We start from the raw sequence: 22,012 nt of genomic DNA, 5'->3' as shown, positions 1-22,012 counted from the left end.
CGGAAGCAAAGTGCAAGAAGGCTAGCCTAGGAAGACATTCCACTGAAAAATCTACTGGAAATCCAGGGACCTCCAGAAAGCCAGGGCTTCTAAATAAGGATGATTTTGAAAGACTTGAAAGTACCAATCCTAACAAGAGTGGAAAACGAAGCAACAAAGATGGAGACTGCAGCCCAAGCCCTAAAAAGAAGAAGCTGGAACAATTTTTCAAAAGCAGCCATGACTTGCCTGTTGATACTCCAAGAGAAATGCTTGGTTGTTCAATTTCTGGTCGGGGTCCATATGAGCATGTATTTTCTATGAAGCAAACTAGCAATCTTCATATAACTACCTCATCTCCTGGGCCTCAAATGTCTCCGTTTGTAGGCCGCTCTGGACAGGAACATGAAATGAATAAATCGAATACAGCACAAACAAAATATCCATCATCAATGGACAATCGATTTTCTGTTCGACAAAGACTCAGGCATCAAGAGGTTGACACATTTAACAGGCCAGGAACTTCCTCACAACAAAGTACACTCTCTCAATCAAGCACCAGAGGTGAGATGGACTTCAGAACCCAACAAAAGGTTAATGAAAAGCATTTAAGTTCTGGATTTCTCCAAACAATAGACTCTGGGTTCCTTCAAAATCCTGAGGAAAACAGTAGTGCTCTACCAGCAGAGAATTCAGGTGGACGGCATGGGGTTGTGGCTGAGGAAGGTCTTCCAAAAAGTCAGCCCACGTCATACTGTCCAAATTGTGTAATACTGCAAGAGAAAATTCGACAGCTCCAGGAGGAACTAGATCGATTGAAGTCTAACTTACCAGGTAAGTCCATACATATGACATGCCTTAGCAAAGTCATGGTTCGTATGCTTGTTTTTGCATTTGATTGATCAGTTTTAAAGCTCTGGGCTGTCAGTTTAACCAACCTATTGACTGTAGATTTTGTGTTATTTGTCAAGTGGTATAGCTCATCTGGAGATAAATCTGCTGCTGCTCTTTGTGGTCAATGCTAACTTGATGATTGATTCAAGATAGCATTAATGCACCTAGCCATGGTTCTTGGAAAGAGGAAGGTGACCCTTTTAGATATTTAGAAGAGTTGGAATGGGAGAGAAAAAGAGGATGTGCGGATTCCAATCTAAATTAGAAAGAAAGAGACAGTATCCTGTTTGTTGGCCTGCATAGGTTGTATTTTAAATCATCGCTTCCTCCACAGATCATCATAAAATTAATATTTGATATTAGGGTTGTAAATGGTGGCCGACGATCTACAGGCTAGGCTCTATGTGTATGTAAATTTTTTTAAATCAGAAAAAGGACTTTTCAAAACTGCTTATATAGCTATAAAACTCTGGAAAGTAAAGAATGCTGCAAATAGCATACAATTTTGTCATTTCTTTGTATTGGTTACAGTCATATTCACTGAACTCTACTATTCAAAATTCAGTAATTTAGTAGAAACTATTTGTGCCATTTTTTCAAATGGTCCAGATCTTCCTTGGTGCTGGAGTTTGGAGCAACATTACTTCTACATTTTTGTTTCAAAGAATACGTCTTTATTTTGTTTTTTTTTGCTGTTCAAGCAAGTAATTGAGGAAAATAATGAAATAGTCTTTTCATAGTTAATGTGCATTTGAAGTGAAGGAAGATGAATAGTATCAACATCCTCCCAATAGGAAATAGAAAAATTAGAAAAGTATGAGAGGAGATTTTTTGAAGAAATGAACCTTGATTACTGTCAAGACTGCTAATAAATTTCCTTTTCCCAACCAGGTTAGTCAAATCCTATTTAGTTCATTATAATAAATGTAATTTAAGATATTGATTATGGAGAAGGGAATGGGATTTTAACTATTTTTGAGGATTGTGGTCAATCTTTTAGTTCCTCTTATTTTTTTTTACATTGGGCTTAGGACTCCTTACAGAATTACTTTCAGGTATAGACAATAAAGAGACTGATTTTTCTGCTCTTATCTAAACAATTACTTTCCCGTTTGCTCCCAATTCTATCAGATCTAAAAGATCAGAAATGCAGGTGTACTTAAATGGCTAATTTTTCTGTATAGTTGCTAACATTTTGAACATTCAAACAAAAAACAGTCAAGTGTGGAGATAGTCAGTCCTAAAATGTAAAAAGTGTTAAATTTATAGTATTCGTTTTGCAGATTTCAAGATCCTCAACTTTTTTGTACATTTCCAATGCACGCTGATGCAAGTTAAGCTTTGTTTTTTTCTGTCATCCATTTAATTAATAGGGCATTACAATCAGTTGATGTATAAAGAATAGCCATAGCTAGTCTCAGCCAACAATAAATCAAATGTCTTTTGGATTTATTCACAGTAGTTCATTATTAAAATTCTTTTTTGTAATTAGGTGACAAAAAACTCGGCTGTATTACACAAACGTGACAAAATAGAGTGTGGTGATTCCAAAGAATGGCTTATGGTAGATGTGACAATCGCTAGCAAGCTATCTGATTCAAGTGTGTTATATCTATAATGCTTGTATAGTGTTTTCAATGGAAAAATATATTCTGATACCTTTTATTTGCTTCCAACTCAGATCTGATGAACTTTATATTTTGTTTTTTTTGATTTTTAGGGAGCTAACTAGTTAAAAACTTCCTTTTGATTTTTGGACTTTAATGATATTTTATAGTAAATCTTGTTTTAGATTGAAATCGTTCAATTGTAAAATTATTTTTGTTTATGATTGGATGATTTATTTATAAAATTATTGAAATAAACATTCTAGGATGCAAGGTGTCTTTTTGTCAGCAGATGGAGCTGTTGCATTTGGTGAATAATTTAAGTTATATGTTTACTTGGGGCATACATGCTAAATTGGCAGAAGACAACATTTTTATTATGCTGCCCAGTAGTCTTAGGTAGTGGCAATAGACTTTATTTAATTTTACAGATGTGTCCCAACTAATAAAGTCAAGTTTTACAAGATTGTGTGCTTTTAAGACAGAGTACAATCAATTACCATTCAACTCTGTGTTCAATAATCACCATTCGGGAGATCAAATATGGTGGCATAATTCTGAACCTCATATCTCGTGGGATGTGGTATGAAGATGTAAATTTATGCCTTCTTCAGACTATTAGACTTTTCTCTGCATGTTTACATGTATGTATATACATATACAATTCTGACAGTGGTAATCTAATTTGTGTAGTTTCTATCTTGTAAAGAGATGCTCTACTTGAACATTTTTTCCCTCTGCAAATTTAATTTTCATCAACAGGTTTGTCCTGTTTTAATGATACAAAATCAATTAAGTTACTTTATAGACTATTGCGTTGTAGGCTTGGTAAGACCACAACAGGAGGAAAGCATACAAGTTTGATTTTCATGATATAGGCATTTTGTCACCAAAAGGGAGAGGTGTGGAAGTTTTTGGTAGAATAGTTACACATAAACATACTCTCTTTGTGAGGTACAGCAATGTTGAAGACCATCTTTACGAGATAAGAAAATAAAGAAATTTCTGAATTTCTATCAAGAGGGTAGTAAGATTTTGGAATCATTTAATAAAATAATGTAAAGCATAGTGTTCTCAGTGAATGACTAAATTAACTAAGAATGAAAAGGGGAAGTAAGTAAAGTGTAATTATTGGTATGGACTAATTGGATTGATCAATTTATATTCTAAGCAGTTTAATATATGATTCTTCAATTAAATTCAATTGTATTGCACTTTTTTTTTAATTTATCCAATTTGAAATGGTTTATCCCTGGATGAAATACAATGGCGTCTTTTGGATTACTTAATGTCACTTTGAAAATTTGTCCGATTGTACGTCACTTTTGCAATCCCGCATACATTCTGTGTCAGAGTTGGACAGGATGACTTCATTTTCCATGCAATATATTGTCATTATGCACATCTGGCTCAGTAGGGCTTTATCAGCATGGCTTTAGACAAGGTACCTCAGATAAGCAAAATATTTCCCTAAATTTCTGCTCCATTTCTCTCCCTAGATAGTTTATCTTAATACTCCCTGATCTTGTGTGCACCTCTGATCAGCAGGCTCCCTGACTTCCTCTTCCCCTGTGCTCTCACACCAGTGTCAGTAATGACATGGGATAAGTCTATCACAGGCACAAACCTCCTGTCCATTGAAGACATCTCTGTGAAGCATAACCTCGAGAATGCAACCAATATCATAATAAATCCTCATCGCCCTAGTCACAACCTCTTCACACTGCTACCTTAAGTCTAGCACCTCTAGGTTCAAGAACAGAGGTTTTCCAACATCTATCAGGCTCTTGAACCTTCCTGTACTACCTTAACCATAATCTGCTTCAGGACCTCCAAAAAAAAACTACACTATTGAAGCATTGTTTTTCTTGCACTGACTGCAACTGTGACATTTATGTATCTATCCTTTTGGCACAATGCTATTGCAGTGTCAACAACCTCGGTTTGAATCTGGCACTTTCTGTACGGAGTTTGTGCATTCTCCCTGTGTCTGTGTGGGTTTCCTCCGGGTGCTCTGGTTTCCTCCCACCCTTCAAAAAAATGTTTGCGGAGAGGTGGGTAGGTTAATTGGGTGCATTTAATTGGCTGGAAGGCCCTGTTGCCGGACTGTATGTCTAAAGTTAAAATTTAAATGTAATTTATTATCTCTTTTCCTGTCTCATGGTCCACTGAGGTAATTCAATGTGACATTTCTGCTGAATGCATCGTCTTAGTAGCACCCCTCCCTCACTCTTTCATAGAAAGTTCTAGAGGCCTGTAGCTATCCCCTTGAGCCCAACCTTCAGGGTGCACCAGAATTTCTAGGCCTACATGAACAATACAGGCTTCTTTTTCTTCGTGAAGATAAATCAATAGCTTATATTTGTCACTTGATGGATCTCTTGATTTTATTTACTGAACTTGATCAATTTCATAAAAGCTCATCAGAATAATTTGAATCAAGAAACTATTATAGCACAAAAAAAACATAATGTCGTTGCAGAGCTTATTTACTCCTTGAACTAGAATCAATTGTGCTATTGAAATATGGAGCACAATGATAAATTTAATTTTTTGTAATTTCTCATTCATTTGAATTGTCTTGTTGGGCCTATTGCACATTGTAGAGGAAGGAAAATTAGGACCAGTCACCTTCTTTGGTTTGACCAGGGGAGGAAGGAAACCTTGGAAGTTGCCTGGTAAGATGTAGATTAGGTACAAAGTAAATGTGGTGGTGTATATACTCTTTGATGAACACATGGCTATTCCATAGTGATTTCTTCAGCTTGCCATTATCACTTTATATTGCAAAACAAGAGTATGGGAGATGTGGCAATTCTATAAACTGTAACTAATGCGTTAAATTTACATTTTCTTGCAAAAATTAGCAAGATTATCTGTGATATGTTCTGTCCATCAAATGGATCACATCACTTTTCTGGTGAATTAAATCTTTTATCCATCTCCTGAGCCCTCAGCTCAGTTTTGCTTCTTTTGGCACATTTCCTTTTCTTGTTGATAAATTTAGTCATAAAGCTGTAGAGTGATGTGCTTGGGAGCCAACAATCCATTAATTTACTTGTTTAAATCTATTGCTTTCTCTGCTCTCTTTATATAAGGTTATTGTTGTAAAATACCCAACATCTCAGATTTCCCTTTACCATTAAAAATGCACAGGGCTCATGAGATAATGACATGGTTTTATTGCAACAGGGTCATTTTGAATACAATCAGGATGTATAGACTAAAAGTGAACAGCATTTTCTTTTTAATTGAGCTATAGGTCTACAAATGTTTGAATATCTGGAGCAACTGATGAGATCGTCAAGAATTTTTAAAGAAATGAGATCTTGGTGCTCTCATTTCTTCATGCTGTTTTATGATAAGCTGATAAAGATTTCTTTGATTCCTTTCCTTATTATGACTATCTGTTAAGCCTTTTAGTTAGTGAATAATGTTTTTTTTTTCTCATTTCTATGGTTGCTAAATCAGTAACAAATTTATGTGAGTGATATTGGCACATTTTTGAAGAGGTTATTTAAATGATTGCTGATGAGCTGCCATATTTGAGAAGCCCTTTCTGTAGGGTCTTTTGAATTTACAACTGCATTTTCACAACACTACTACTGACTTCTGATCACATCATTAAAAGGAAATAAGTCTCTAAGTGTTGTCATTACACCAGAGGAACAGAGACTCTGATAACTGCAGTTCAATATCTGAGACCCAATCAAAATGATGGCATGACAATATCAACAGATAAAGGTAAGAAGTTTATATTTTGTTTTTATTTGCTTGGTTAAGTAATGCCTTTGTCTTGGGAAGAATCACAATTCCAGTTGGCATTTTATATGTAGAAGCCATAATGCTAATACATGGAGGATATGAAGAAACACTAATAATATATGCAGTTTATAATATCTGTGGTATAGAGTAAAGCTACAAAAGAAACTCCTGTGTATGATATATGTCGTGGATGGGGTAATAGTCCACATCATGTTCCGTTAGTTCGTTATTGTCTACTCATATAAAATAATTTTGCTGAGTTTTGTACATGGTGGTTGTAGCTACAAATTCTATGTACCCTTTTGAGTTAGTTTCTCTGTTAATAAAATGTATCTTTCATCATTTTAATTTGAAACAGCATTCACTCTCAAACATTGATTTCTGTGGGTCTAGTAAGCACAATTGGGATCTACTTGGCTGAAAGTACTTTTTTTAAAAAAAATCACTTATTCACTTCCTGTCACCCTTTCCTGTTCTCTTGCATTAAAACTATGCAGTTGTCTTCAGTTTTCCAGCTCAACCTTTTTTCATTGTCACCAACAATATGCCCTACATGATTCGCACTTTGTGCGAAATAACAAAATCTAAACTATCCATTCACTTCTGTGCTTGAATCGCATGTTTGTGAATATGTCAAATAAGTTTATATGAGAACATGAGAAAATAAATGATGGAGTAGGCTATTCGACCCCAGATGTCTGCTCCATCATTCAGTAGGATCAGTCCAGAATTTGAACACTTCAAAAAGATTACCTCTTCTAAACTCAAGAGAGTAAGTGCAGTCTGCATATCTCTTCTCATGGGTCCAGTCTCCCCAAACAGGAAATCAATTTGGTGTACCTTCATTGCATTTCCTCCATTGCAAGTATAGTCTTCCTTACATCAGGAGACCAACATATACAATATTCTAGGTACTGTTTCATTGCAGTCTTAAGTAATTGCAGGAAAAAGATTTTTACCCTTGTATTCAATGTCATTTTTTCAATTGTCAAAATACTGTTTGCTTTCCTAACTTGCATTTTGAATTTCTAAGTTATTAGAGTAAAAGGACACACTGGTTCCTCTGACCACCAGTATTCAAACTCATCAAAATCCCTTCAACCAATGGCAAATTAATAAAGTCTTTCCAGACTGGCTTTTCTCAGTTAGTGTTTATGTTTTCTTGAACCTTTCCTTGCTGGTCTTGTATTTGGTTCCTAAATAGCTATTTATTTGGCCTCCTCTGTACTTTTTTCAAATCAAGAATGATAAGAATTAGCTGGTGAGCTCTATGCATTATTAAGATTTTAATCTTCCTACGTTTTTCTCTAAATAAAATATAATTATTTGTTCAAACAAAATCAGCTGGCTGTTTCTGACTTACAGAGCACCACAGAAAACTGAGCTCTCAAAGCCTCTTAAGTTTAATACATTTGTTAGGAACTGGGCTTGCACATGCAATTTCTCCAACTTGATGAATTTATGATTGAAATTGTTCCTTTGAGGGAACACACAGACAGAGGAGCAACCACCACCATATCAAAGAGGGAAAATCAAAAGACCATACTCAGAAACTACATAGGTGATATTTCTGAATCACTCTACCCATTTTCTTTCTGGTGCACTTCATTGAGTTATCAAATATTTTTTCACTTTGCATTTTGTGACAGTACTAAGTAGACTTAAGCTAAGGAGAAAACAAATCAATAGCAGGACTCTTTAAATGAATTGAACTCATGTAAATAAATACAGTTATGATATTTGATGCATTTTTTAATATTTCTTTGCACCAGACAGTTTATGTTTGCATGTTCTATAAACTTGTGATGGAGCTGAGGCATTACCATGCCTAGAATGGTAAAGAAAATTAATGGACTTCCAGCCAGATATGACAAATAGTAAGATACTTGTTGTACTTTTGCTTTCCCTTGTGATAAACTATTAATTTCAATCAAGAAATTATTCTATCACCATTAACAATGCACGTTTATTTGGCTTCCACAGCAAAACCCTGAGTCAACTTAGCTCTACTTTAATTGTAGAAAAAAAACACAGAACATCCAAAAGGTACAAAGGTTAATATGCTACATCTATTAAAATTCTTCAATATACACAGATTTTCAGATTTATTGTCAGAGTGCATACATGACATCATATAAACCCTGGGATTCTTTTCATAAACTTTATAAGAATTACAAGTTTTTATAAGAATTGGACTTTCCTCACAGGCTGTTTTCTTGACTTGGATTTTGTTTAGATTGAATTCATTCGACAAAAATATGTAAAACTTTGATTTTGTATAAAACATTATATGAACCACTGTGAAGAAATGTGTTTTATTAAAATATCATAAATGTACCTGGCACCTTTGATCCTATAAAATTCTACTTCTTTTCAAATGCAGCTTCCAGAAGAATTTAAGACTACATAACAGGCAATTGCCCGTGCTTCATGAGATGGTGTACCTCATTTCCCTTTTTCAGAAGGAATGGGAGCCAATCAAATAATAGGTATCATGAAGACTAGAATCCAGCATATTTCAGTATTCACCCACCTTAGCTACCTGATCAATCAGAACGTTAGTAGTTAGTGTATTCTCTTATGGATCTAGGCAACTGATTTTACCAGAGTTTTATTTAGTTTAATGTTCACTCCCCTCTAACGAGTGAGAATGTCTAAAATAAAGTAAAAACAATTCCATTATATGAATTTTTGCTTTTTTGGCTATTCCTTGTTATAGTGGTAAAAAGATTTTTGGATTTTGTAGCACTCACTGATTTTAAAGGGAACTTTGTCCTTCACAGTAATTGTACAAGAATATAATACAAATATCTCCCCCATGCTTGAATTACAACATTTTCATAGCTAATAACTTACCCCATTACTAAAATTGTCAATTTATGATCAGTTACTTCGTGACATGGATGCAGCAAGTCATTGAACTCAGTTATTTAGAATTTGCTTTCTTCTAAAAAGCAATATGCTTCATAACATCAATTCCTGCCCAGCTCTCAAAAATAGTCAACTGTCATATTCATTTGATCAACCTGTTGAGAATAATGGGCTGATTTTATTTCTCAAGTTTATTTTTAAAAAATCAAGCTAAGTTTTACAGTCATCAAGTTGGAAATATGTTAGTTTTAATATTTTAGGTTTCCCTGTTAACATTAAAAATAGAAAAAAGCTTTATTGACAGATTTCCAATCATCAAATCATTGAAAAAATAGTTTAAATGAGTTGGAATAAAGAATAGAAAATTCTATAAATACTTAGCAATACTTAGTTTCAAGGAAATCAACATGCAGTATTCACTGTTTCTCTCTCCCCCAATGCTGCCAGTACTGTTGTGTATTTCCAGCATTTTCTCTCTGTATTTCAGGGAGCTACATTTTCTTTCTATTTTGAATAAGTCATAATTTACAATATGCCAACCAAGTTGTCCGCCCTTCCTCGTCCCATTTGCCTGCATTTGGCCTAGATTGAAATAAGTCACACCCTAACTTCTACACAATCTCTGTATTGTGTTTGGGTATGGCAAATTCAATGTGCAAGTGCATTTTCTTCATTTGCTGGCTAGTCATTAGTCAAGCAAGGTTATGTTCTTCTGTGTATTCTAACACACTATCAGCCACTATCAACAGCTGTATATAATATTTTATTATACATTTTCTAATGTTCCATTATTTAGGAATACCTAAAATGCATTGCATGTCACAGAAATTGACAATACATTTGAAGGTCATGGAGCCAATTGCACTTGAAGAGATCCAAGAGCATTCCACTAAAAAGATTCATCGCAACTTTCCAGGTTAATTTGTAGCCTTTTAGGTAGTTGCCTTTTAAATAAACATGCAACTATTTTTTAAATGTGGCAGAAGTTTCCGTTTCGACTTTCCTTCCAAGCAGAGAGCTTCAGACACACCATTAGAATGGAAATGTTTTCCATTGACTCTTCTATTAACATTTTATCAAATATTTTTCACATCTGCAAACAAAATGCATATAATTTTTGCAGAGAAATGGACAATTATTACTTCAGATCAGTGAAGGTTAATCAAAACTGAAAATAGATGTATATTTTGAAATGTAGAAAAGTGAAGGAGGATAGAACAGAAGAAATTATCTCAGAATAAGTGGGATGACAGTAAAAGTGTTTATGCAAGATTTTAAGACATTAAAGGAGTGAAAATGCAGAATCATCCAAAATGACTAAAGGCATTTCAAATGAATGCTTTAAATCTGAAAAGAGAATGCAGTAATGGCACTTCTCTCAAACTGTTAGCTCAGTGTTAAGTTTTGAAATTTCTTTCATGAGAGTCAACAAATCATTGGGGGATCAGAGGTGGAGAGGGTGAGCAAATTTAAGTTCTTGGAAGTCACTATCTCGGAGGATCATTCCTGGACCCAACACACCAATGGCAAAATGAAGAAAGCACGTCAGCCCCTCTACTTCCTCAGAAATTTGTGGAGGTTTGGTATGACACTAGAAACCCTGACCAATTTTTATAGAAGTGTGGTGGAAAGTGTGCATCACGTTCTGGTATGGGAACACCAATACCCCTGAGCGTAAAGCCCTCCAAAAGGTAGTGGACACAGCCCAGGACATTACAGGCAAAACCCTCCCCACTATTGTGTACATCTACAGGGAATGCTGCCGTCGGAGGACAGCAGCAATCATCAAAGACCCTCATCACCCAGCACATGCTCTGTTCTCACTGCTGCCATCAGAAAAGAGGTATAGGCACCACAAGACTCACACCATCAGGTTCAGGAATAGCTGCTACCCTTCTATCATCAGAATCCTCAAAGACAAAGTCAATCAGAGACTCATTTAATGACTCTTGTTCACTTTATTGTTAGATTTCCTTTGTTCTCTCTGTATTGCACAATCAGATTGTTTACATTTGTTATCTGTTTACAGTTTATTTGTTTACATATTTATACTGTGTACAGTTTATTTTTGCACTACCATTTAGGGTTAATTCTGCGCCTGCAGGTAAAAGAATCTCAGGGTTGTATGTGATGTCATTTATGTACTTTGACAATAAATCTGAAATTCGAACGTGTCTCTAGGCCATTTATTCAAGCTTCTGGATTACAGCTCCTTAAATTGAAATAATGTGATTCTTTGTTCTTTCACATCCATAGGTGAGTTCTGCTTTTGTTTTTGTGGCACTTTTATTTCCTCCTCTACTGACAATATAGGTATTTTGTTATTTTACCAAAATATTCAAATCCCATCTATATTATGTAAATATTCACACTCTAAATAATGATAATTACTGTTTTTTATGGATTGAGAGCTCACTGTGGTTGCAATTCCCTAAAGATTCTGCCACTGAGCACCTCAAGTTGTGAGGTAAAGAAAATTGCATGACCCCTTTTTTTTATCATATCCAAATAAGGTCCAAAAAAATAATAGTGTAAAATTCCAAAGCAATATATTAAAAAAATCTTCCGTATCTTGTGCTGTCAATAATGCCCTGTTTTATTGGATTGTACCTTGGTTCCTCTTTTCCAACATTAGTGGTGGTTTCACACCAACGTAAAGTTCAATAGAATTCAATAGCTCTTTTATAGTCTGTTTAAGCAGGTGTTTGTATAGTTTACTGCTGCTTCATTTCTTCTTTGTTATTATTTTGATCTTCATTTTGACTCTTGGGCGGTTTCAGTCCTTCAGTTAATATTGTTGATTGCATCAAACTTGATTCAATTTCCATAGTTTCTGTTTTTAAACACCTGATGTTACAATAGTTTAAAAGACTATCAAGCAAGGCATTAACCAAGTGCTTTGCTGCCATTCTATCAAGAAATTCTTAACCATAAAATCAGAAGGAAATTCTTCAAGTTTCTTAGTAACTGGAAGATGCTCAGGTAGTTGACAGCTAGAAATTATAAATACCTTTGTGACTTTGCAGAGGTGGTTACAGAATTTGTTGCAAATGAGGTAGGAAGACGTGGCAGTTGGAAAAAGATTCTTTCTGTGGTACAGATTAATTCAGACCATAGTCAAGAATGTGTTGCAGGTATAAAAACACCTTAGCTGAATTATTTAATGGGATAATAACTATTTATGCTAAAGAAAACCATCAATGGCCAGATATAATGTTTGGAAGTATGAAGAGATTGGTAGAGGTCATAATAGTGAATTAATCATAGTCTGTGGAAGAAATAGATTTGATAGGTCAAGCTGTCTTCACTAAACCACAATGTCTCATGTTCATTTTAAATCAATTTTTTTGGAATTTCACCTTTCCCAATAATAATCTCAATGGATTAATATATAAATTATGTACATCTGTTGAAGGGGTAGAATAAAAAATGCTCTGATATTTTTTGCATAATGTTAATATTCTGTATCATTGAAATAATTTGATATTGGCACCTTGAAGGTGTGGGTATCTTTTGTTGTTCAATCGTGAATTTATTGTCTCGTTTAAACTCCAACAAATCATTGCAAAAACAGGGATTTTTTAAAGGGATAAATTTAGGAGATGTGGTGCATTAGTTAGTTATCAATTTAATTAAAGCCTCTCCATGATTATGAATGTCGTAACAATTTTTTTCAGGGAACTCTATTAGAAGACCCAGCAGTAAGAAGAAGCTCCTTTCAGCTGCGACTTTTATTGCCTTAAATACAAGAATTCATTGGATGGAGGGTGATGGGAGGCACATAAATTCTTCTTGAAAATAATCATATCTTTTTAATGTGAAATTGTGAAAAAAACTCCAGAATATTTTTAGATCTCCTGTGCCTCAATTTCATCTGACAGTAAATTGGTGAGGGGTGACTATTGGATACTGACTTGAAATAGACAATTAAATCTGAAAATGAAGAACCTCTAAAATTCATAAACAAAGAAACTGAACTTTTACATCTGTATCATACCAAGTTGTACTTGGCTAATGGAAAACACACAAAATCGTCCAACAAACTTGCAGCTTTCTTGTTGAACTTGTGGGTCCAGAAAAAAAAAAACTTTAATATATTAACCCTGGATTAACTTTAGTCCCCAACATGCCTCTGCATCCCCATCCTCATCCCCACATGCAAGAATTAGACAAATCCTGGAGGCCAATGTACTGAGGGTTCAAATGACACCCACAGCAGTTCCGCCAAGTTTTAGCTGCATGTCAAATTTCTCATGTTGCTGCAGTGCTTCCATATGCTTACAAATTCTGGTGTGTACAGCTGTGGGCAACAATGCTTGTGAATTTGTTCTCACATTGTTTCCTCAGATAAGTTCTCATGAAAGTAAGAAAGTGATTTGATGTGGTGGTTTTACAGTTATGAATATAATTATTCCATTCTGAGAAATATTTTATTTTTGTGTGGAAAAACACATTATTTTTTTCTCAAATTCTGTTAACTAATGATATGAGGGCCTTGAACAAAATGTTGAGGTGGACAAATAAAATAACTCATCTATGTTGAAATATTATTTGTAGTCCGGTTTCCATTGACTCAAAAACACCTACATTTTCTAAAAAGAGAAAAGTTAAATTCGAATGTTTGAACATTGGAGAATGAATAAACATTTTTTTAATTTGACCCGAGTTTGAGAGCCACAATGAAATTGGAATATTTTCAGGACTTAAAATAACGAGAGAACATGAATGCATTTTGTAAAGGTAACACACTGAATGGATTGCAATTCCCCTTGAAGCTAATATTATTCTTTAGATGTGAGAAATCACTACCAGATCTCATACACAATTTCTCTTTATTAGCTTCTGATTCTGCATATATCTGGGTATTGTGGAACTTGATTGAATGCACATTGAATACTTTGTGGAGTAAGACTGTAGTGATTCCAGTTCTGATGGTGGAAATGAAAATGATTTTAATTTTATTAAATCTCCAAAGTAAAATCAGTTTATCACGACGCATTAATGTCCCTTTTTGGCAGTTTTTAAACATCCTTCTTTTTCTCAACATGTGACCATTCTTGCCAAAGACTAAATGTTATCATGTTTGATCTTCCCTTGGGTATTGAGAATAAGATCCCAGATTTTACAATTAATTTGTTTTTGTTACTTTTGATGGTTTACAGTAGAGAATAGATACACAATGCCCAATTTTGTACTTTATTCCCCTGTTTCCGTAGTTAAATGGGTTGATTTATTTGGTAAAATTATTAGCAATTTATTTATGTGGAAATTGGAAAAAAAAGCAGAAGTACTTAGTACTGTCAGTAGATTCAAAGTCAAAACATTTTTAGACTGGTCCACTACAAATGATTAGAAAGAATTGTGCACAAGAAAGATGACCTTGAAATGAATAGTGAATAAAGATATTTGCCATCATTAAGTTGTGCGTTTGGGGGAGGGCAAATGCATTTTCTCCCTTAAAATACAATATGAATAATAGCATTACACCATTTGTTTTAAAAAACTCTTCTTAAATACAGCCTATGTGTTCCAACAAAAGATACTGTCTACCCTGTGCAGATGATTACAGAAATACTCTTTGTAATATGTCATGTTACCTTTACAAAAGTTAGCAATGTCTATTTAAAAATCTTATTTCTTACAGTTTGACAGCAGTTTTTAAACAAATATTCATTGAATTTGATGCAGTTAACCTATGTTTTATTTTTTTTAAGTTCCTTCTATGGCTACATTTGCCTTTCTGGAAAATCTTGTCCAGTTCTACAGATTCCATCTCTTGCAATCAGAAGCTGAAGAAAATACCACCTTAATACCTGTGCTACCTGTCCAACAGCAGTGTCCAACAATACCTGTGCTACCTGTCCAACAACAGTGTCCAACAATACCTGTGCTACCTGTCCAACAACAGTGTCCAACAATACCTGTGCTACCTGTCCAACAACAGCAACCTATGAAGAATAAGGCTCATCATCCACCAGCACTGCTACACCTTTCACAACAATATGAAAATCAGCATGCAGAAGAACAACCATTAACGATTGAGCAGGATTCAGAACCTAAACTGACACAACAAAAGTGTTCAGAGCAAGAACTTAAGGTTGAACAATGTGATGAAATTCTAGAACATCAATATTATCCAAAGCGATCAAAACACCAATACCAGCAGAAAAACCTCAAAGAACAACTCATTGAGGTGCCACAAAATAACAGCCAGTGCCAACAACATTTAATGGTGGAGCACCATCCATTAAATCCAAATCATTTATCTCATCTCCAGCAACAGTCGCCGCAGCCGTTGCCACACCTCCAGCAACAGTCGCCGCAGCCGTTGCCGCACCTCCAGCAACAGTCGCCGCAGCCGTTGCCGCACCTCCAGCAACAGTCGCCACAGCCGTTGCCACACCTCCAGCAACAGTCGCCGCAGCCGTTGCCAGACCTCCAGCAACAGTCACCACACCTCCAGCAACAGTCACCACACCTCCAGCAACAGTCGCCACAACATTTGCCACATCTCCAGCAACAGTCGCCTCACCGATTATCACAGACTCAGCGATCATCCCCACATCCACTGTCACAATGCCAGCAGCAACAACCTGACCAGAAGTCATTTTTGTGGCAGCAAGAAAATCTACAGCCATTGCCACTGCCACCACCACCTCCATCACGACCACAGCCTCAGCTTCCACAGTACCAATGCCCTTCACTGCAGGAACCACCCCGCCTCCAACATAGGTCGCAGCCTTCATCTTTCAAAGATATTTGTCGTAATCTGAAAGCAGTAGCTGCTCGTAAACGTATGCAGCAGAATCAGCCATCGGTAAGAACCATCATTTGATATGAAAAGATGTTGTATTGATTGATTTGTTTTATTTGAATGAAGATGAATCAAATGGAAATTGCTGCTTGTCAATGTGAATTTTTTTAGGAGGCATGTATGATTACTAAGGATGGGAATCCAAAGGCTAAAATTGTTTTCTTAGATAAAGTGCAATTTTCTGACAGTTAATTATCATGTCTTTCTTTGTGCATGAATATGTATATATGTGAATGAGTGAAAGACATTGAGACAACGCAAGTGACTTTGGTTATGTGAAAAGATGCTCTCCCTAGACTAGAGAAAGGGACATTTAATAGAGGTGTTAAAAATTGAGCAGGGCAGAGTAAAGAGCTGTTTCCCTCAACAGAGGGGATGATAAGCAGACAATATAGATTTCATGTGATTGACAAATGGACCTCTGTGAGATCGTGATAGAGATGGGCCTGTGGCTTTGCATTTGGCATTTTGAGCATTGTTAGCTATCTTCAGCAGCAAATATGGCTATTATACACCTCCAGGGCTTCATCACCCACGACATGTAAGAAAACTAACGCTTTCACTTTATCACTTTTCTCATCAGCTCCAACTACTATTAAATACAATCCAAAATGCTGTTTAAATCTGTTCCAATTTTCAGCCACATTACCTGTCAGCTGAAGTTTCGCTGGTGGATGTAATCCTTCCATTTTTCACTCTGTTAGCTTCTCTTCACTGATCAGTTGCTGACTTTAGATTTTATCTTTTAAAGTATTTCCTTCTAATTTCCTTCAACTCACTTCTGACACCATGTTTCATCTTGTATTCATATGTGCGAGTTCTTAAGATAACACATGGATGAGGGAAAAGGTTATTTATTTTAAAAGTTGTTGTAAATAGCACCATGAGGCATACCATGAGGCTACAAGCCTCCATTACTGATCTCCATTGTCTCCTGCTCTGTGTCAGCCCCTGGTGGCAGCCAAGTAAAATCAAACAGTAAGGCTTTGCTAGTTACTTGCAACCATGATAACTATCATTACACCCATGCCCTCTGGTTTGTATCTCACCTGCCCTCAGTGGAAAAAGCCTACCTACATTTACTCTGTCTCTACCTCTATCAAGACTCACCCGTCTATAATTCCCCGGGTTCTCCCTATTTAAACAAGGGGACCACATTTGCCATTCTCTAATCCTCCAGCCCCTCCCCTGTGGTCAAGGAGGATGCATAGATTATAGCCAAAACCCAAGCTACCTCTTCTCTCCTTTCTCACAGCATCCTGGGTATATCTCATCTTGCTGTGTGGATTCAGAATCGGCTTGCCAGTAGAAAGCAGAGAGTGGCAAATGGACGGAAAGTATTCTGCTCGGAGGTCAGTGACTAGTGGAGTCCTACAGGGATCTGTTCTGGGACCCCTGCTCTTTGTGATTTTTTTCAGTGACCTAGATGAAGATGTGAAAGGATGGGTCAGTATGTTTGTGGATGGTAAGAAAGTTGGAGGAGTTGTGGATTGCGTTGTTGTAGGTTACTAAAGGATATAGTCAGAGTTGGGCAGAAAAGTGGCAGATGGAGTTCAATCTGGAATTGTGTGAAGTGATGTATTTTGGAAGGTCAAACCTGGTCTGAGCGCAGAGTTAATGGTTGGATGTTCAATAGTGTAGAGGAACAGAGGGACCTTGTGGTCCAAATCCATACATCTCTCAAGGTTGGTTAAGAAGGCCTATTGGATGCAGGGCTTCAAAGGCTGGAGGATTGAGTTCAATTGTTGAGAAGTCGTGTTGCGACTCTACAAAACTCAGGTGATCTTGTTGAATGTCAGGCGTAGGCTCGATGGGCTGGATGACTTGCTTCTGCTCTTATTTCTTATACTGTTATGTTAACATAGTGAAAATTTGTGCCATTGGCTTATTTGTCTCATACACCAACATGCATGCTAATTGAGTTTGGATGTTCATTGAAATAATTTACTTGAAATTTGTTGAGGTACAGCCTGGTTGTCCTGTAATTGAGTGTATATTTTTTGTTTTTAAACACTATGTTCTATAATGTTTCTTCTTGCTTATATTAAAAGGAAGATGTGCAGCCTGGCTCTGGGATTTCAGTTAGCTGTCTTAACTTAAACTTCATCAGTCCTGCTGAGAGGAGTGACCCCAGCAAACTTACAAGAGCTCTGCTGGAATACTTTTACACTGAGCAACATCTGGCTTCACATTGTGCTCGGGGCAAAGGCAAAAACAGTGGGTTCAACATGTCCAGACCAGCTCTCGATCCAGATGTTGTAGATGCAATTAAAGGTAATAGAACAAAACATTCATTTAAAATTTCAATCATGATCAATTGTATAATTGGCACCACAAGGACTATTGAGGCAGCTAAGAGTCAGTTTTAGTTTATTTGGGTAGTCAGTTGTATACTTGATCTGTGGGTACCTCAAACTAATGTTTAGCCCCAAGAACACAAAATATATTTCATGAATGTTTATCTGCTGGGCCATGCCCATCCATTAAAAAATAGAATTAAAAATAATAAATTGGCGTGATAGCATTCATTCTTAACTTAGTATATGAATTATATTTTTAGTCTTTCAAAATTCATAGTGAATTGGATAAGACTGAGAATACAACTTCAAAGAACAACACATATAGCTCTCATTTTCACAGGATGACATGCCCATTTGAGAACATGATTTCTATTTAACAATTTAAGTCAGGAAATCTGATGGTGAATTAGACACAGGCATAATTCCTTTTCAGAACTGGAAAGAACAGGAAATCTTTCATTTGGAGGTAAACAAAAAAAAAATCTGCCGATCTTGCAGTCTAGTGCAGTCTGCAAAAAATGCTGGAGAAACTCAACAGGTCAAGTTGCATCCACTGGAAGTAAAAGGCAGTCATCATTTCAGGCCTGAGCCCTTCTTCAGCATTGTCAAGTAAAAAGGTGGTGGAAAAGGGTTGGGGAACACAGGCTAACAGATAAAGGGTAGAGTAAAAGATAAAGAAGCTGAGAAGTGAGAGGGCAGAGGGCTAAGAAAGATAGTTCTCTGATAAGAGAAGGAAGGGAAGGGGGAGGAGAGTTAGAGGAAGAGAGACAGAAGCCTCTCTATGATTCTCCAACCAAGCTTTTTCCACAGTCAGTTTTCACTGTTGAAGTGTTTCCCCATCAAACCTGGATCCTTACCTTTCTGCTTGGTGTCTGACTCCACCATCCATGATTCCTCACAGTTGCTGTATGTGGCTTCCTGCTGCTAGCTTTATGGCAGGTAATGGCAAATAATGGAATAAAGAAATTATAAAGTCCTGCAATAAAATTTCCAAGCAGGGCCTCTATGGCCCTGGGATTTTCAGATTCTTACCTGCCCCAACTACAATGTTCCACTACTCCCTCCCTACTTTAAATAATGTGTGTGTAACTATAATAGAACATTACAAAGCACCAGAAGCATAGAATTGTATTTACCCTCAGCAAGAGTGAAAAAAGTGATGTATGAGAGTTCGTCTTTATTCATAAATTCTTACCATCACAGCAAAATGATCTGGGTTTCCCATTTCTATATTCTTTGGTTTTTATTTAGTTTGAATTATTAATGTCATCTTCTCAGTATTTAGTTTAAAAAAAATGTTAATTGAACACACCAGACAATTGCACCCAAAATTCAAAGCAGTTTCCCCACGTGATTGATTAATTTTTGTGAAAGGATTTGGATTGTTCAATTTTGTGATCTAATTAATTGGAGCTGGTGATTTTTAGAATATAAGAAATAGAGACTATAGAAGGCAATGTACCTTTGCTGTTCAATATCAATTCCATTCTCCCTTCTAATACCCTTGAATCAGTCACTAACCAAAAGATATTGGTTCAGTCATGATTATACACAATCTCAAAGTATCCACAGTCCTGTTAAGTGAAAAATTCTAATGATTTGCAAACTGCTAAGAGATGTCTCCACATCTCAGTCCTTCATCCTGAGACCAAACCTCTTAGTTCTAAATCTCCTAGTTGAAGAAACAATCTTTTAGCATCACCCCAAGCAATCTTAGTCAGCATCTTGTATTTTTGAATGTGATCTTCCCAATCATATTTCGTTGTTATGAACTTTAAGGAATAAAGGCCCAACCTACTTCATCTCTCCTCATGGGACAAACTACTCCTCCTTGGAATATTGTAAATCTGATTTGATAGGCAAGTGTATATTTCTCCATTTTCGGTTTCACAAACTGCTCACATTATTCCATGACTGGTCTCATCAGCACCCTGTGCTATTGTAATTATCCTGGGTTGCACAACCTTTCAGGCCTCTTTTTTTAATGCAATATATTCAAATTATTCAAAGAGCTTTTGGAGAAAGCTTGCAACAGGAAGTTCAAATGGAAGGTGCCATTGCTTCAAATCTTGATATTAATATTAGTAATCGTAGTAAATGGAAAAACAAACAGACTGGTGAATTGTTCATTCTAGGTTCAACTTGATACACATGTACAGTTCTTCAGTGGGGTGTCTGGACTTGCTTTAGGCACAGTATTAAGAATGAATTATCATGGTCAAATAATCCTTATTTAACTTGTTTCTTCATTTTGTCTTTTGCAGCATATGTGCAGCTGAAATTCGCATACGTGACGGACAAGGCATTTTATGCCATGGTAAACAGCAAATGCAGTGACAGCAGAAAAAAAATTCGTTATATTTTGGGAGTCCGGGACAAACCTGAAGATGCTCCCAAGTAGCAGGAATGTGTCGGTCACACAGTAGAAATTGTGGGGCTAACAGTGAAGAAGGAGAGAAGATGGGAGCTGGGTTAATGGGTGTTTTACCAATGAAGGAGGAATTTTTTGTTTAGTCTGCATCAATAATGTCAAAACAACCCACAAATCAATTGATTCTACCAGGAAAGAACCACCTGAAGATTCAATCCAGTTCATTACTTTTTCATCACAATAGATTTAAATTAAAAGGCTTTAAGTTAATCTGTTAATCCTTATGTCTTGATATCTATCACCATTGCAAAGCAGTGTATATTTATTTAATGTGTTCGTTCAGTATCCGTACTACAAAAAGCAACTGACAACATTGCGACTACAAAATAAAGTGTATGGAACCTTGTTCTTTATTTGTGCAATTTGACTCCTATTGGGTGATAAAATTACTTCTGTGGAAGAGAGTCTCATTCGCTGAGATGTTACACAAATGACTAGTAACCAGAAATGATAATGACATTTACTGGCAGCAAGTTTGTGATTCCAAAAGGAATTTTTCCCCCATTTCAGTTGCAGTACTTCTGGCCAAATACTGACTTAATAACTGAATACTTGAGAGGTTTGTGGTATATTGGAAGCTTATTTTAGTCTTCAGAACATTCACATAATCTTGACCTTTGCTTCTATCCCCACCAAAGGTTAGGTGTGGCACAACAACTGTAAATGATAAAGCACAATAAGAATAAGTTTACTTTTTGTAATTTGATGCTGGATATATTTGTCATTGATTGCACTTAAGCAAAAGCTGAGAAACCTGGTCACGAAAGGGAGCAGGATTTGCTCATTGTGCATTATTAACACATTTCAATTTACTGGCTCCTGGCAGAGCATTTTGTTTTCTGCTGGCAGAAAGTGTTGCTGCTTCAAACCAAGTCGTAATTTAACATATTAACCTCCGAAACATTGAACGTATCTTAAACTGAAATGGAAATCTTACTACAAGAAAAATAGTTTTATCAATGCTCATACACTTCTTCATCTTAGAGCTGCATTTCTGAATCTCTGTTAGAACGGATGTGTGAACTCTACTGCAAGTTCTGATTACAAAGCTGGTTGGGGGTTGGTAAAATTGTGGAATCCAGCTTTTGATTGTGAGTGACTGTTCTTCATCTATAACATGGGAGAAACTTACTAATGTAAGGAAGGTCAGAGAGATTATTCGAAACATGAACTAGAACTGGTCCATAAGAAAAATAAAGTTAGTTTATTTCAGGATGTAGATCCTTTCATACATGTTATGGAAATTAAAGGATGGTGTGCAGAGGTTAGATTTGATTTGTATTTGCATAAATAGGTGTATCAAAATATATAGTCTGTACTGTTTTAATCTACATTTGATTGAGGTAAAATA

The 22,012-nt window shown here is 36.0% G+C and overlaps 1 protein-coding gene across 3 annotated transcripts in view; it reads left to right on the top strand.

The window, feature by feature from the left end:
• prdm11 (PR domain containing 11) overlaps positions 1-22,012 on the top strand; it is a 165,041-nt gene that overhangs the window by 121,785 nt on the left and 21,244 nt on the right. For 2 of the 3 annotated variants that reach the window (XM_069895833.1, XM_069895827.1), the window contains 4 exons: positions 1-813; positions 14,831-15,933; positions 17,982-18,204; positions 20,495-21,362. The exons of the other annotated variant lie outside the window; for it this stretch is intronic. In XM_069895833.1, coding sequence (XP_069751934.1) covers positions 1-813; positions 14,831-15,933; positions 17,982-18,204; positions 20,495-20,631 — 2,276 coding nt within the window. In that variant the 3' untranslated portion in view covers positions 20,632-21,362. Of the gene's footprint in view, positions 814-14,830; positions 15,934-17,981; positions 18,205-20,494; positions 21,363-22,012 lie in introns of those variants that run through there. 3 annotated transcript variants of the gene reach the window in all.

The sequence above is a fragment of the Narcine bancroftii genome, chromosome 1 (assembly GCF_036971445.1).
Source record: "Narcine bancroftii isolate sNarBan1 chromosome 1, sNarBan1.hap1, whole genome shotgun sequence".
NCBI classification, from domain to species: domain Eukaryota; kingdom Metazoa; phylum Chordata; class Chondrichthyes; order Torpediniformes; family Narcinidae; genus Narcine; species Narcine bancroftii.
This window is presented reverse-complemented; position numbering and strand designations above follow the sequence as displayed.